Below are 15,632 nucleotides of genomic sequence, written 5' to 3'. Positions count from 1 at the left end.
TCTGTGATTCTGTGATTCTGTGAAACAAAATTTTCAAAGAAATAATTTTCCTGATAAACATCACTCTGGCTTTGCTGCCATTGAGATTCAATGGAATTTCTCCTCATCAAAACTCTCATTTCCTAAAAGTTGTCTGAAGATTCAGCTTCTGAAACAGTAGGTGAATATATTCATTGAGCAAGGGACGTGTAGCCAAATGTCCCTGTGGACAAGGGAGCTCCTGGAATTAAACCATCTCTCCCGGTCTCACAGATCTGTTGAAAAGCAAGACTACAATATGGATCCATGTGGGATACTCTCTTGGGGGTTTCTGCAGTGAAAGACCCCTAACAGCTATAGTTAATAGTTTCTGGTCCTTTGCTGAATACAAAAAACCAAACATGCTGTGTAAAATGGGAAATGCATGCAGAAGGCCCAACTTATTTCAAAGGTCCAGATAGCTAAATCTGAAAGGCTGTGAAAGGAGTGGAGCTGAAGAACATCCCACATTTGACCAACAGAGACGAAGACAGAATAGCAGTTCAGAAAGCAACCTGGGAGGATTCTTCACTTGGGTTCTCCTACACCCAACAAAGCACAGGATCAGAAGGAAGATGATAGTTAACATTACTTTCAAGTTTTATGTTATCCCTCTCAAACTGTGGTTTCAAGGTGATGCTACCTCAACGACAGAAGTGAGGAGTCATTTTTGCTACTGCTGGGCTTAAACTGTTGACCTTACAGTAGCAACTGCTGATTTTACTCTGGAGGCTTTTGGATCATGTGATCTGACGACACACTACAGTTTTGATGCCCATGGCTCTCCAGCAGGATTTAATTTTTCTCATGGTGTGGCTGAAAGGTATGGGTGCATGTCTGTGTATTCATGCACACACACACGTGCATGTGTGTGCGTGTGTGTGCGTGTGTGAGCATGCGTATGCGTATGTATGCGTGTGTGTTACATCCACTTCATGTTGCAGGTTTCAGTTTACAGGACCGCTGGTGGACGATCAGTCTGTCTGGAAGAAAAGTACGCCCACAAATATCACATGGAACTAGCTGGTTCTGGGCGCTGATCCAGGCAGCCTCGTTTAAAGAATCAAGATCATAGAAACCTTTGGCTGGAAAATTAAAAAAAGAAAGTATCAGTTTTCATTCTGGAGACCCACATTCAACTCTTTATGGAAAATATTTTCAGGAAATACCTGTTGACTGAGCCTTTCAGTTTAACCAAACCATATTGCTTTTGCAAATGAAAAAGAAAGAAAAGAAAGAAGCAAAAGAGTAAAAAATATATAAAAAAGACTCTGCTTTTTGTCCCAGGGGTTGAATTAAATTCACTTGAAACTGAATCATTTTGTATTGAATGAGAGTACAGAGAAAACATCATGCTGTGTGTTATGATATGCATTCTCAGCTAATTATTAACATCTTTGCATACATAGTATTATCAGCAAATTTCACTTTTTGGCTTTACTTCAAGTTCTGTTTAATGAGCATGTGCTATCTGACCATGGCAATGGGTGGGAGCGTATCGTACTTGAGAATATGCTCTTTGTACTGCTTTGGACAAGGGGCCCAATTTTCTTCCTGTTGAAGCCTATGCAAGTTTTGCCAATAAGTGGAGTAAAACTTAGGTAAGACTAAAACTTTACAGACAAAACCTACAGTTCTTTTAAGCCATAACTTCCAGTGAGGTCATTGCACTGATGCATCTGTTGTCATCTAAACACTAATCCAGTTTTACCCACAGTTATTTTCCACTGTGGGAAGAGTGACTGCTCTGAAAGCTCAGGAGCATTCTTCAAACACTCACATCAGATGTATTTTTAAGATTTTATTTGTGTATAAAAAAAAATCCTGTTTACTTTCATCTTGAAATGGACTTTCACATAGTGGTGTTTAAAACTGATTTCCAAAAAGGCCAGGTAGGTTGCTTAATACCTGTATTTAGATCTTAAGAGTTTTCATCTGAAGTGCATGCAGAAAAGAAATCTACATGGTTCGATTTGAAGAATCATTTGTTTTGCCCTTCTCAAAAGGTATGACAACACAGAAAAAGACTAAAAAAACTTTTTTGTCTTTGAACTGTTAGCAACAGACAATTTTTAAAAGAAAAAGATTTGTGCATTTAAAAATATTCCATGGTTTCTGTCATTGGCACATGATAGAGCTCTTCATTAAAGGCCCATACAGTTTTAATATGATTCATATCCAATGGTTCACATAACCACAATAAGCCTTAGATCTCTTTAATATGCCTGTTCCTAATGTTCTTTTTGTTAGAAGAGCAACCAAGTAGTGTTTCTTTTCTTGGCTGAGACAAATATCCCCTTTGCTTGCAGGAAATGAATGTGTATTTTCTGTACTTTGGAAAGTTTATTGAATAAAAAAAAAAAAAAAAAGAGAGAGAGAGAGATGACTTTCTCCTTGCAGGCATGTGTTAGGCATTCCACAAACAAAACACTGTGTAATCAGGGCAGTGGTTGTCTTCCCGTGACACTTGAGTTTTCAGAAAAAGATTTATGTAAGTTATAAAAAGTTTTATGTAAGCAGTTAATATTTCTGAGCTTTTTTTGAACATTGCCTGTTCCATTCAATAACAGGGGTAATCCCTCCTCCCTAAACTGAGAAACTGTGAGGCATGCAGTACGTGTATGTGGTCTCAAGGTCAGTTATAGCATTTACCAGATGATTGAGAGTAAGTCTTACGGAAAAAGAACAACACTGAGATTATTTTCTCGTGGCCAGGAGCATGAGGCAACTGCAGGGGGAACAACAATTTTAGCTCAAGCTACAGAACTGGTCAGACTTGCATCAGCAGACATTTAGGGACAGATGCTGGAAGCAGGTCAGCATCCCCTGGGGAACCGTGGGCACACAACACCTCATAGGAGATGCGCGGCGCCTGATATGACTCATTGCATAAATGAGACAATTTTCTGATTCATATCTGGGAGCCTTCTGCTGGATTGTTCCCTCAAAGTGTGGTTGTCTTTCTGCTTCCACTCCTTCAAAATAAGAATAGTGTATTTCAAAATAACCTGATTTGTCCTTTTGCATCCTCCTCTTTCATATGGAATTCTCATTTTCTCCATCTTTTTTACCACACAACATGTAATAATTAAAAAGGTCTTAACAACAAAAAGAGTAAATACAATGAAAATGTCTTTTGAACCTATCTTTTACCGCAGATTCAACTCTGCTGCTTGGCATATGTTAACCAAATCCTGATTTGATATATGTTGAGCTGTGACTATTGTTATTTTGAACAGCTGGTTAGTGTTCTCAGTGATCCTGTTCTATTCTGTGCATGTCTTCTGGGGACATATATCTTTGTACTGCTGTAAACTGATCTAGTGTATGATTCTTTTGCAGTGAGTTGTAGGAGAATTTGTCTACTTTTCCAGACATTAGGGGAAGCTGTGGGAAATTGTGGGGAATATAAATAAAAAGTGGGTGAATTAACTGCCTGTGAGCAAGTGGTCCAAACTTGGGCCAAAGTAGCTCAGACCAGCTGGCAGGGCCAGGGAAATCATCCAGCTGACAGGATGAAATAACTTCATGCGGGAATGGGGAAGTCCAGGGAGCAGCTTCCAGGCAAAGCACAGATGAGATTTCCTTTTGGCCCTAAAGTGAGCACACACCCCTGGGATACATATAGGAGCCCAGCTCTGTTGGGTGCTGGGGATCATCAGTTTTCATTGATTTTGAGAAGTGGTCCCACTTCTTTTTTAAGAAGTGGTCCCTACTAGGCATCTTAGAAAACAGAAGCCACAGCACAAGCACACATAATTGGCAAAAATAAAATGTTAATTTGATACTACATATATTTTTTTCCTACTGTGTTTATATTATAGTGTCTCACAAAGAAAGTTTCTAAGGCTTGTAAATAAAAAGGGACCAATAACATCCACTGGATGTTCATTGTAGAAGATACTGCATTTCTATCTATAAATATATTTTAATAAAAACCTGAAACAACAATATGTTATAGGTAGGTTTTAAAAATACCTTATTTTCTACCAGTCCTTGTGCATTAGTATTGTATTTCTTATTTTGCCACAGAACTCCTGTTTTTGAGGTCGTTCACTGCTAAGTGCTAGTGTCAAGCTTTTTTTATAACTGACGCTATAGGTGTAAAACCTGGCTGACAGATATGTAAAACATATCTATCCTTATGTTGCCTGAGGGTATTTTATTTTAGTAACTGCATGTGTCAAGTCTGCACATTATTCATGGATGCTTTTGCCCATTTTAAAATATGCCTTTCTACAGTGCTGAAAGTAGTCAAAAGGTACTGATGTAGCTGTGAAGCAGGTTGCTAATTTTTTTGTGTTTTGATTCAGAGCATACTGGCACATAAAGAGGATTGTCCCAGGAGGCATGTCCCACAAAGCAACCACTACTCTTACTTCTTAGGGATGCAGCACAAAAAGAGAACGGGATACTTAACAGAAAGCTTAAAACAAGCCATGATGGCTTCCTTCTCTTTGGAGTAAAAGGGAGAGAGATGTACTTGCAAACTGTTAAGCTATTGCTTAAAATCCTTTTTTATCTTCCTCACATTTTCTTCCTCCCATTTCCCCATTTGGTCTGTAGCTTACCTTGTATAGGACAGACTTCAGGCTTTTTGGGCTCAGGTCTTCTCAAGTGCTTGGGTAGCATGTCATTCTCCTGGTGCCATTTTCTCAGGCATTGTGGCTCATGGATACTAATAGATTTTGTTCCGTACTCACGGCTGCATATGTAACAAATCACTGCTGGTGGCCGTCTTATCACCTGTGCCCGCAAATAACAATTGTGAAGAAGAATAAATATTGTTTTCAACATTAACTTTTAATCAGAACAAGTTTGGATGAAAACTGTGGAATCAGTCTGTGAAATCAGTGTAACTGTTTCTATCATCAGCTTCATTTTGTCTGGGTTCAGTCTTGAAGTCTGTGAGAGATACTGCCTCATTAACTGGCCACCTGGAACAGGTAGGCTCCTTCTGCAGACACCGAGCTGAAAATTCATGTGTGTCACCTAATTAATGCTTATCTATGTAGGTCTTAGTTCTTTTATTTTCACACCATCAGGTTCATGGAAATGCTGAGTCTTCACGTGCAGGAACAACTCCTCTGCTTAATCAGTTTTCTGCAGCACAGTGTCCATCTTAAAGCCCGTTTTTTTATCTACCAAACAGAAGTAACATGGAAAGCAGCAATAAAAGCAGAGGAGGAATGCTGATGTCTAGTGCAGTAGCAGAAAGACCCCATCTCCAGGTAGCACGCAGGTAAAGAACTATGTCCAGCCTTAGCATCTCTCTGGGGTTGGACAGCGAGAGCAGCTGTCTCCGGCTTGTGACTGTGGCCTCTAACCCCACGCTACTTCTGCCACAGATCAGTTAGCTGGTGGAATTCTTGGCCTTGAAGGATTAACACAGATCCAGCATGTTTCAGGATAGGAACTGTTGCTTGTTTATCCTGAAGGCCTCAGTGTGAACCTCGCCTGTGATGGCAGCGAGGGCACAACCGGACTCTAAGCAAGTCATTGCTCCTGCACTGCAGATTTGCTTTTGTTTGCAGAGAAAAACAGCCTAACGGAAGAAAAAAATCCCTCAACCCCAAGCCCCACAAACACATATTCTAAGCTTGAAAAATATATAATTACTGCGGTATTGCAGATTATGGACTCGACTTAGGCACGTCCTGGGCTAGGCATGGTGTCAGTGCCAGTCCTGCTCCAGGAGTGGTGTAGAAACGTACTGCAGAGACAGACTTTGAGGCACACGGGTAGGTCTCACAACCGCCAGCACGTTGCACTCCTGACTGCAGAATACCAGTAAGAGATGAGCTATTCCCTGCCCTCCTAAAGGTAGAGGGACAGCCATGCCAGACCAAACACAGGAAGCCTTTCTCACTCAAACAAGGGAGGTGGGGATTTCGTTTTTTCCTCTGCTGCTGTGTAAGACAAAGTGTAACCTGTTCCCGTATTTATGACTCTCTCTGTCAGCCCATCAGTGTATTCAAGAAACTCTGGGCAGCTCTTCTCGCATTTATGCTACAGTCTGAAAATGTCATTAGTGAACAATCTGCATAAGCTTTCTTTCCTGTATCACACATGTAAACTCAATTACATGAATAAATACTACCCTACAAAGTGTATTTTTTCTGGGAAAAGTTGGACTTCACCTGGAAAGTTCTCACAGTGAATTAAAATATAACTTATCCAAAGACAGTTTTTCCAAGGACTTTTTCATCCTCTTAACTTTCAAATGGAATTTTCTTAGCCATCTTTGATAACAAGGTATTTTATATATATAACCTTCTCTTCCTACTTATGGCTGAATATAGCAACAGCTGTTTTAAGAATGCCCTCTGATTTTCATTATCAGTTTTCACTTACTTCCTTACTTCAGCTCCTGGGCTAAACCTTGTCTGATATGGAGATAAGACTCTGGGTCCAGACACAGAGTCTTCTGAAGGTGGTATATGTTTCTTTGCAGGCTCTGGAGAGCTTTAGATAAGGGTACTACAGCCTAAAATCTTGAGGTCAGGGGACTCATTTCAGTATGCATGCTTGTTACGGGTATGCCTATAGCATTTTAGAAATAGGTTCTGAAAAAATGCTAGGTGTAAAAACACTGGCAACGCATTTTCCTATCTATTTTTCATTATCTAGGTTTCTGCCATTCAGTAAAATAGATTATTTATTGGCTGAAAACTAGGGAAGAGCAATTGGATTTACATTCATATTTGTAGGTTTGTAGAGACTCTTTATATACTACCAGAATGACAAAAAAGAATCCTAGTACAAATGAAAATCATGCTTACTTAGCCTGCACTGTCACAATAATTTCCACCATATGGGGCAGTATAATAAAAACAAATTTATAGCTTCAAGAGGACTTAAAGTCCTGATATGAGACAGGTGACAAATCACTTAAAAAATTAAATGCTCCCTATAAATTTAACAGATGCACAGGTGTATCATTGTTAAAATCAAATAGTTTTTATCTCAGAAATATTTCCCTAGTGAACGGAGACAGCTTTTTATCTCTGACTGCTTCATTCAAATCCATTACACTTGTTCTAAAGTCGTTGTGATGTCCTGCTGTTGAACAGCTGCCAGAGACCTGCAAGACAAAAGTTAGCGATCTCCATCCAGTGCAATCTGGACACATTTCCACAGTTCTGGGATGGTCTTTTTGGTAGTCTCACCTGAAAACTTAAAGACTAGTGAGACCCCACCTGGAATACAGCATCCAGCTCTGGAGCCCTCAGCGTAGGAAAGACATGGACCTGTTGGAGCGGGTCCAGAGGAGGGACACAAAAATGATCTGAGTGATGGAACAGCTCTCCTGTGAGGACAGGCTGAGAGAGTTGGGGTTGTTCAGCCTGGAGAAGAAAAGGCTCTGGGGAGACCTTAGTGTAACCGTCCAGTACTTAAAGGGGGCTTCTAAGAAAGGTGGAGACAGACTTTTTAGCAGGGCCTGTAGCAATAGGACAAGGGGTAATGGTTTTAATTAAAAGAGGGCAGATTTAGACTAGATCTAAGGAAGAAAATTTTGACAATGAGGATGGTGAAGCACTGGCACAGGTTGCCCAGAGAGGCAGTAGATGCCCCATCCCTGGAAACATTCCAAGTCAGGTTGGACTGGGCTCTGAGCAACCTGCTCGAGTTGAAGATGTCCCTGCTCATTGCAGGGACCCCTTAAAAGGTCCCTTCCAACCCAAACTGTGGTTCTATGATTCTATGACTGAATGAGCAATACTGCCATCCCTACAGATCTTGATAGTCTTTATAGGTGGGTTTTGTGTTGCAACTGAGCAAAACCAGGCCTGCAGCTAAATAGCTAAGTTCTGTTCTCCAAAGTTATCAGTTGGGATTGATTCACAACTAAATCCTATTTGGTGAAAAAAATGTTTAAGAAATGTCTTCAAGTAGAAATGTCCCTGTTTTGTAACTTCCACTATTAAAAACTGTACAGCAACAATAGCAGAAACCAGAATTAATTAAATGGAATCAGATCACTCTAAGGATGGAATTATTTTTTCCAGAAATGTAGTGAGTTTGAACCATCACCACACATCGCATTACATACGGAAATCCTTCTCTGCAAATGCATGCATTTAAAAAGCTGAAAAATAAAACCTGAAGGAGAACATCCTTACAACTGGTAGTAACAGTTCTTTTGTTGCTTAACTGTGGAATCTGAGGTATGATAAGCTTTATTTGGAATTGCTACAGCTGATGATATTTCTCTTTCATTTCTTTTTCTCTTCAGAGTGTGCCTATCCCAAATGTCACATCTGGAGGCCTGCAGTTTGAAACTAAACTATTTTTGGAATCACCACAATTTTCCAACCCAAACTACTCACAGGCCAGTGGCTAGGCTGTCTGCTCATTGCTTTGTTTTTCACTTTTAAAAAGGATTGTAGGGAAGGTCTGTTCCTGAGGATATGTGTTATTATAAAAATACCTACAAATACCTAACAGTGCAGTTGGGTTTTCCTCTGGTGCCTCAGTATTTTCTTTTTTCTCCAAGACTGCTAACTATGTCTGCATGACCATGAATGAAGTTATTTAACTCAGAGGGCTACACAACTATGTGTTTTCAATAGACCTGACATTACTTGAGGTTAGCCCCAGGCTGCTGTTATGGTGTTACATGAGGTCAAATCCTCCCATACTGCACAAAGCTTTTAATTTCATCTTAAGTACACCCAATATGACTGACCTCCAAACTCCCCTCCATCAATATTTATCATCTAGGACTGCACACCTCCCCATCTTTCTTATTTGTTTAATTATCCATGTATTTTAATGGGAGGAGAGGAGGCCTCCTGCTGTAGGCCAGAGCTCTTGTCACAGGCTTGAATTGCCCAAGGAACAAAGGTTCAGGAGAAGGTTGGTACAAACACTTAGCAGTAGCATTGTGTTGTATGAAAGCAGCCCCTTCTCACATTCCCCTCTGCAAAGTAAGAGGCATTGTGCATAAGGGAGAGGACAAGCTGTGTTGTGGCTCTCATGACCATCCAAAGGCTCGTTTCACAGCCTTCTGGAGTGCTTTCGATCACTGCCCCGACACAACAGCAAACTAATGTTAGGACTGGTCATACGTCTGTGTATGACATTTCCTTGAAGAGCAAGGTAATTGTGCCAGATGATGCAGGTGACTAAGGTTTACTCCACTGGAAGCCCTAGAATATCCCGTTTTACTCCTGATGTGCTATCTTTTAAAAGAAATACATCAGTATAATGAACATAGCTTGTGTGTAAAAGAAAGAAGGCAGCAAGCTCAATCATTCCCAATGATAGTACTCAGTAAGTTTCATTCAAACCGCCCATTTGCTGTCTGTTCTCACCTAACTTTCTATATTTGCAAATCCGTTTGTCAATATTCTCCTAAGAAGATGTTTAAAACTGCTGCAACTGAGGCAAATGTTTATAATTGACTACCCACCTTCATTAGAATTACACAGCATCAGGAGTTTTCATTTTACTAGTGACTAGATGACTTTAAGCTAAAGCAAGATACAACATCAACATTTTGTTGTTACACAGGTTTTCAAGACTTATGCTGTGTTAAAATGTATTACAATACAGTAAAGGAAGATCACTGAAATCTTATTTTTAGGTAGTTAACTTGATAAGAAGAAAACAGCAGATGGCAGCACCAGATGCTAACGACATGTCTGATAGGATTTTAGGATCAGCTTATCTGCTGTCAAAAAATCTTTAACACATATACCCACAGCAAATCATTAATACTCACTTATATGTAGCAGACATTTTAGTCTATGAAAGAATAAAAACCACACTCCGCTCTAGCGCAAGTCTGACTTTCCTGGAACTGTAGTTCCAGACATCACCTCCATTGTCTGGGGTATCACAGCAGAATCCAAAAGAGAATTTCTGAGCTGATGTGACTCCTGAGACTCTCTTAAGCTTAGGCTGTTGTTTGTTTTACACAGCCAGACATGATTAACTCAGATGTGTGCATCCATTCTGAGAGCAAGGACAGTTAATGGAAGAGGTGGCTTACAGAGGCTGTTGAGTCTCCAGCTCTAAAGACATTTAACATCAAACTGAGTAAGTGTTTGTCAGTAATGGTACTGGTCTAGCTAATCCTGCATGTGCTAAGGGAGAGAGAGCTCCAGGAGAGAGGCATACAGGCAAAAATGTTTGCAGTTGTAAAGTTAAAATTCCGTTCAGATGGTGTACTACCAAATCAGTCAGACCTTTATTTTTAAAATGAGGAAAATCCAGCTTTTTAATCTAGGACATCTTTCATTGCATAAATTGAAAGTAGCATTACAGTTCTTAAACACACTTATATAAAGGTTGGGGTTTTCTTCAGTTATACTTTCCCTCTCCTATTTTGCTGAATCAGAACTTTAAACAGGTACTTAAATAATTCACTGTCACAGTGAGTAGGTCTAAGCGAGACAGGGACTGCCCCAAATGCTTTCCTGCCGGGACCAAAGCAGATTGCCGATTCACTCCACTACTGGTATTTTTTAACATAATTAATAAGCAACTGAGTAGCTGGTAAGGTGAGCGAAATTAAAACCATATGCTGGAAAAAGACGAAGACTGTAGAGGAAACCCAGACCTTGTCCCTGTTCACAGCAAGACTGCAGTCCTTCTGTAAGCTTAGTGCTTTTCAACATCCTTCAATGTGTGGACCTTTCAAAACTTTCGACTGGAGATGGAGACCCTCACAGAGAGGATTTAAACCAATGGAAGAGAGGCTTCCTTTGACCATTTAGAAGCGGCCTGCCAGTCCTGAACAGCCCCTGGGACCACAAAATATGTCTTTCTCTCTTTCCATTCCTATCTCTGCCTTTAAAGCATACCTCCATACAAAAGGACAGCTCTGAAAATAATAAAGGACCTCAGAGAGGTAAAATCCATCATCCTTTCCTGAAAGTCACTGTTAATAATAAAGTCCTTCAGAGTCAATTACAAACTGCAAGCTGTACAGCCTCATTAGTTCTGCTGCAACTGATGAACTGAAACTGCTTGGAAGTAAATGAAGAAATCTGTTGTTCACACAGAAAGAAGAACAGATTCAAATTCATTTCGTTCTGGCTCTGCAGAGCTCACAGAAGTAAAAAGTGGTACTAATGTTGTTGTTCAATAAGTCAGCAGATGTGACTGAATCCACACAGGGAGCAGATATGTTGTCCAAGAGGGCAACATTTTTACAGAGTCACTCTCAATGCCAAACCACATGCTAAATTTGTTTTTTTATGACATTATAACTATGGACATCCCCCTCCTCCCCCCCCTTTTTTTTAAACATACAAGATTATGTGTGATGGACAAAACTCTCACTGTCACACCCGCCTTTTGTTGAACAATCACCTTTAAAGCAATTCCAGTACTTTGGTAAATGGTACGAGGTAGTGTAACACAAGAACATCTCCTTTCCTATAGTTATAGATGCACCTGTGCAGCAGTTTGAACTGTTTGTGCGTTGTTTGAAATTTGCTCATAAAAGACTTAAGGAGTGCACCTAATTTGCTAGTATCTATCAATTAGTGGCCTCAAAGAGCATAATATAAAAATACCTTACATTGCCTTTTTTCTCATGTTTGTTCAGGTAATGCTATTATCTCCATTTTGTCCAGCAGCTGCAAAACTGAAGTACAGCATGCTCTGACTTCTAAAGCTTTTTTAGAAATGCTCTGCATAGCATTGCATTCCTTTGGTGACTGAGCAAGCTAAATCCCATTTTCAAAAGTAATGTAGACAATCAGGAGTCCAACCCCCATTAAAAAAAAAAAAAAAAAAAGACCTTTTATTTTAGACACTGAGCCTAAATTTAGACATCTGTCTTTTTACAAAACTCCTGGCCAAAAGACAGCTTGTGCAGAAACAAATGCAGAAAAAATACGCCATTTTCCAAAACTTTGTGTAGCTTTTGGATAATGTGAATCAGCTTCTTTATTCTTGGATCTTGAATCAAATTCAGTGGAAAGAAATGTGCAGTCGTCTTTATTCTGTTGTTGTTATACTCCCGAGCTGCTGCCTTTGAACATGCAGTCCTCAATAAACTTGTGCTCCACGCCAAGTTTAAGAATAACAGTAAAAAATGAAAATTGCTGGAGTGCTTACAGAATAATGAAACATTGTATTTCATGTTAACTAAATAAAAATACCTAATACTTGCTAAAACGTGCAACGTTCAAGGTTTGCCTAAGCTGCTCAACAGAGTCTCCTAGGGAAATACAGCACACAATGGTCCCTTTTGGGGACATAACTCTCACAGGACCACAGAGTATGAGAACCCAGCTACTCCCTTTCAACAGGAAGATCAGAAGAAATAGTAATAAGCAGTTTCCCTTATGCACACAGTATCCCCCTTTCCTTTACCTACCATTCAGCAGAGAAACATTTGCACAGAGCCAAAAGATCCTTCTGAAGGAAAGTGATTTTTTAAATTTGATGGGAACCCAGTCTCTCCTGGAATGCCCAGCGTCAAAATGCCTCCGCACCCTTTCATACCGCACATGCTTAGCAATTTACCTTGTCTAATACGACTGGTGCAAGCCCGCTCTTTCCTTGACGGGTCTTAGGTAGATCCTCACTTGCTGAGCCAGACCCAGAGCTTGGGCCTTTGCCAGGTTTACGGAGGCTAGAGCCTGACAGCCCCGCACTGCTGCTACCTCCTCTGCAATGCTTTTGGTGCACAATGAGACGGTCAGGAAGGAAGGTTCGGCCACAGCTTCCACAGGGCAGGAGCTGGGCTTGAGCACTACGATAAGCTGCCTCGTTTTCAGCTGTAAGCGTACAGGAACCACCAGTAAGGACCTCAGGTTTCCTGGGCTCCGCTCTTCTGAGATGCCTTGGTAGCTGATTGTTTTCAACATGCCACTTCTCTAGGCATTGGGGTTCATGTATAGAAATAGACTGTGACCCAAATTCTCTGCCACAGATATAGCATACCCTGAAGCAAGGTCTTCTTGGTGGGATGACAGGCCGATTCAGTGGTGTCCGAGGCATGCTTGAAGAATCTGACTGTTTTGATATTATTGCAGTGCCTGGTTGCCTTTTCTGGGGTCCAGCTTCTAGACCTACTACTTCATGCAAAATTCTGGGAAGATTTGACACAGTAGATGGTGAAACCTGCTCTGAAGGCAAGATGCTAGAGACACTAGCAGGGGCCTCTCCAGCACTTGGCAGAGCGTTACGGGTTTTGTTCACATTCTTTTTCTTTACATTTGTTTCCATGAAGGGTACAAGATTTCAAGAAACTTCTCTCTATCCTACACATAAAGGGCTTGGAAAAGTCTGTTATTCAGCATGATGCTCCGTCTTAATTCAGTTTCATGGGCTGGAGTACACCAGGGACTTCAAAACTGGAAAACTGCACCTAAGAGCAATTTCATTTCCATTCATCCAATGGAAAGAGGGTTTCTGTATGTTTTTGTTTTGCCTTTTGGTTTCACATGATCCTGAAACAAATTAAATCCGTACATATTAATAAACACCATCTCTCTTGTTAAGGTTACTAACAAGTGGTTTATCACCAGGATCAGTTTACCTTACTAATCTATTATATTTTTAAGTAGCAGACAAATAACATCAAACATAGCCTACCTTTAATGATCAGGTGAACAATGTAAATCTGAAATTCTAGTCTCAGAGGGTGCAAAAAGACAGATTTGCACAAACTGACGTTGCTGAAAAACAGTGGTTTTCAGTATAATCAATATGTTTTATTTTCAGTTATTGACAGAACTGGTATTTCTGACAGTCTTTAATTTCTAAGCCATTTACATTGATAGGTAAACAAAATTTCCCTGTCTCAAGAGAAATGAAAATAAGTCCCTTAGTAGAGGGATGTTAATGTCCAATCTCTAAAGGGAGAGAGAGCAAGGAAAATGTTCCCAGTCTGTAGGCTGAAGGAAATGATTAGGCCCCTTTACCCAGCACTTGTGAGGTGGTATCTCAAATTCTCTGACCAGTCTTGATTTTCCCAGTACAGGAGGGAGATTAATAAAATGGAGCAAGTTTATCAGTAAAGGATGATGAGATGCTTTGGGGGCTGAAGTGCATGCCATATGAGGAGAAGCTAAGGGCGCTGTGTTTGTTTAGTCTCAAGAAGACAGTGCTAAGCATGCTTCAGTTTTTCAATTTGCAGTCTATCCCTGTATACAGACAACTTTGTGTTATATCACTTAAACGTTCATTTCTCACAGAGACAATTTTTTGTGCTGGTCCTCCAAGGACCAGAAAATAAAATTCAGGCTATAAACATGTTACGGTAGAGGCTTTATTATTGCAAGAATACAAAATAACTAGCAGGATAGCATTAGTCATAAGCAAGCAAGAGGTTGCATAGACAGATGTCCACCAAGGACAGCAAGATCACCACTGTCTACTTTATAATAGAAGAAAGAGGTGATTATTGCTTACTTTGCCACTGAGGATGGGGTCAAGGCATAAAGGCCACTGCTCTGGGGTTGGCAGCTCTTCCTCTGACTTGAGGCACCTTGCTCTTACCAAATATTCAAAGTTTTTAGGGGGTTCCTAACTCCCAAACTTATCTAGTCAGAGATCCCATTGACCCATCTTGGCTCACTTTCTCTGCTGCCACCAGCCAGCCTGGATCTGCTCTGAACTGCTTTTTCATCATGTCGCTGTGGGAGACTTTGCTCCCACTCAGCAGCCTTTCCACCCTTATCACTCCCACCTCTGAACCCAGGGGATTATTTTTACTACACCCAAGGGTAAGGACAGAGTTTTGTGTGAAGATGACGAACTTTAACTTTGCCTGTGCCACTGAGAAGCACTGAGCTGAATCTAGGCTCTCCTAAATATTCGAGATGATACCTTAAAGACATGGGCAACCATGAAAAAACAAATTGTCACCAGGTTCATACGATTCATCATCCTCTTGCCAGGCACACAAAGATGTTTAGATTGCTGTCTTCACAGTGCTTACTTAAATATTCACAAAGTTGCATATTCCAGGGCCACTTGTGACAATTTCGCATTTTATAAAATCTCCTGTGTTCAAATTTCTTTGTACACAAATTGGAGGATGTGAAGACCATAGTGCCAATCTGTGATTTATACTGGAACAAATCTCTGTGAACAAGTATGTTGCAGTTAACTGTTAAAAATAAAATTCTTGAGGGACATTATATATAGCACTCAAACTTAACACCTCTAAAACTCTATTAGGTAACTACAGTCTGTGGAAAATATATTAAAGTACAAGGCTATAGCATCTTCTCATGTCTGAAGCTATCAGATAAGCATATAATGTATGTTAAAGGATACACAAAACTGCAGCACTGGAATTTTTGTTTCAGTTATAAAAAAAACCTTTTTTTTGTCTGACTCCTATACAATGTATAATTGTGAAAAATCCAGTGGAAAAGAGTACTACAAACTAACAAAGAAACAAAGGTTACCAGCAGTTTGGACAGTAAAAATTAATAATACTTGGGCAGCTGGCTGACTTCAAACTAGTGCTATCCCATTTTAAAGAAATAATTTTTGCCCTCACCAGCGATGTTCTGTTAATGCAAAAAGCTTTGCTGTGTAGAAAGTATTACAAAAGCTATTTGCATGACAAATCCCAAAGCCTTTCCCTTGTTTTCCTTTTAGAAGGCCTAAACGTTCTGACCTTAACTTTATAGAAG

General features: G+C 40.2%; 1 protein-coding gene across 1 annotated transcript; it reads right to left on the bottom strand.

Moving 5' to 3' along the window:
• Positions 1 to 951: 951 nt before the first annotated feature.
• On the bottom strand, positions 952 to 13,209 carry LOC104619158 (zinc finger protein 474-like). The gene is made up of 4 exons (XM_010284943.1): positions 12,581 to 13,209; positions 9,158 to 9,188; positions 4,590 to 4,764; positions 952 to 1,103 (listed from the first exon to the last, which is right to left on the bottom strand). Exons 1-4 carry the CDS (start codon positions 13,207 to 13,209, stop codon positions 952 to 954), a joined length of 987 nt encoding a protein of 328 aa, XP_010283245.1.
• Between the last annotated feature and the right edge of the window lie 2,423 nt (positions 13,210 to 15,632).

The sequence above is a fragment of the Phaethon lepturus genome, unplaced genomic scaffold, assembly GCF_000687285.1.
Source record: "Phaethon lepturus isolate BGI_N335 unplaced genomic scaffold, ASM68728v1 scaffold15404, whole genome shotgun sequence".
In the NCBI taxonomy this organism is placed as follows: Eukaryota; Metazoa; Chordata; class Aves; order Phaethontiformes; family Phaethontidae; genus Phaethon; species Phaethon lepturus.
Note: the sequence above shows the minus strand (reverse complement) of the source record. Positions and strands in the feature narration are given on the sequence as shown.

Excerpts from the sequence above, each read along its gene's own strand:
- LOC104619158 (XM_010284943.1), bottom strand. The coding sequence starts at position 13,209 with ATGGAAACAAATGTAAAGAAAAAGAATGTGAACAAAACCCGTAACGCT. Across the intron at positions 9,189-12,580 it reads GGCAAAGGCCCAAGCTCTGG|TAAAACGGGATATTCTAGGG; the intron begins GTCTGGCTCAGC and ends GCACATCAGGAG. Across the intron at positions 4,765-9,157 it reads ATTCTAGGGCTTCCAGTGGA|GTGATAAGACGGCCACCAGC; the intron begins GTAAACCTTAGT and ends TTGCGGGCACAG.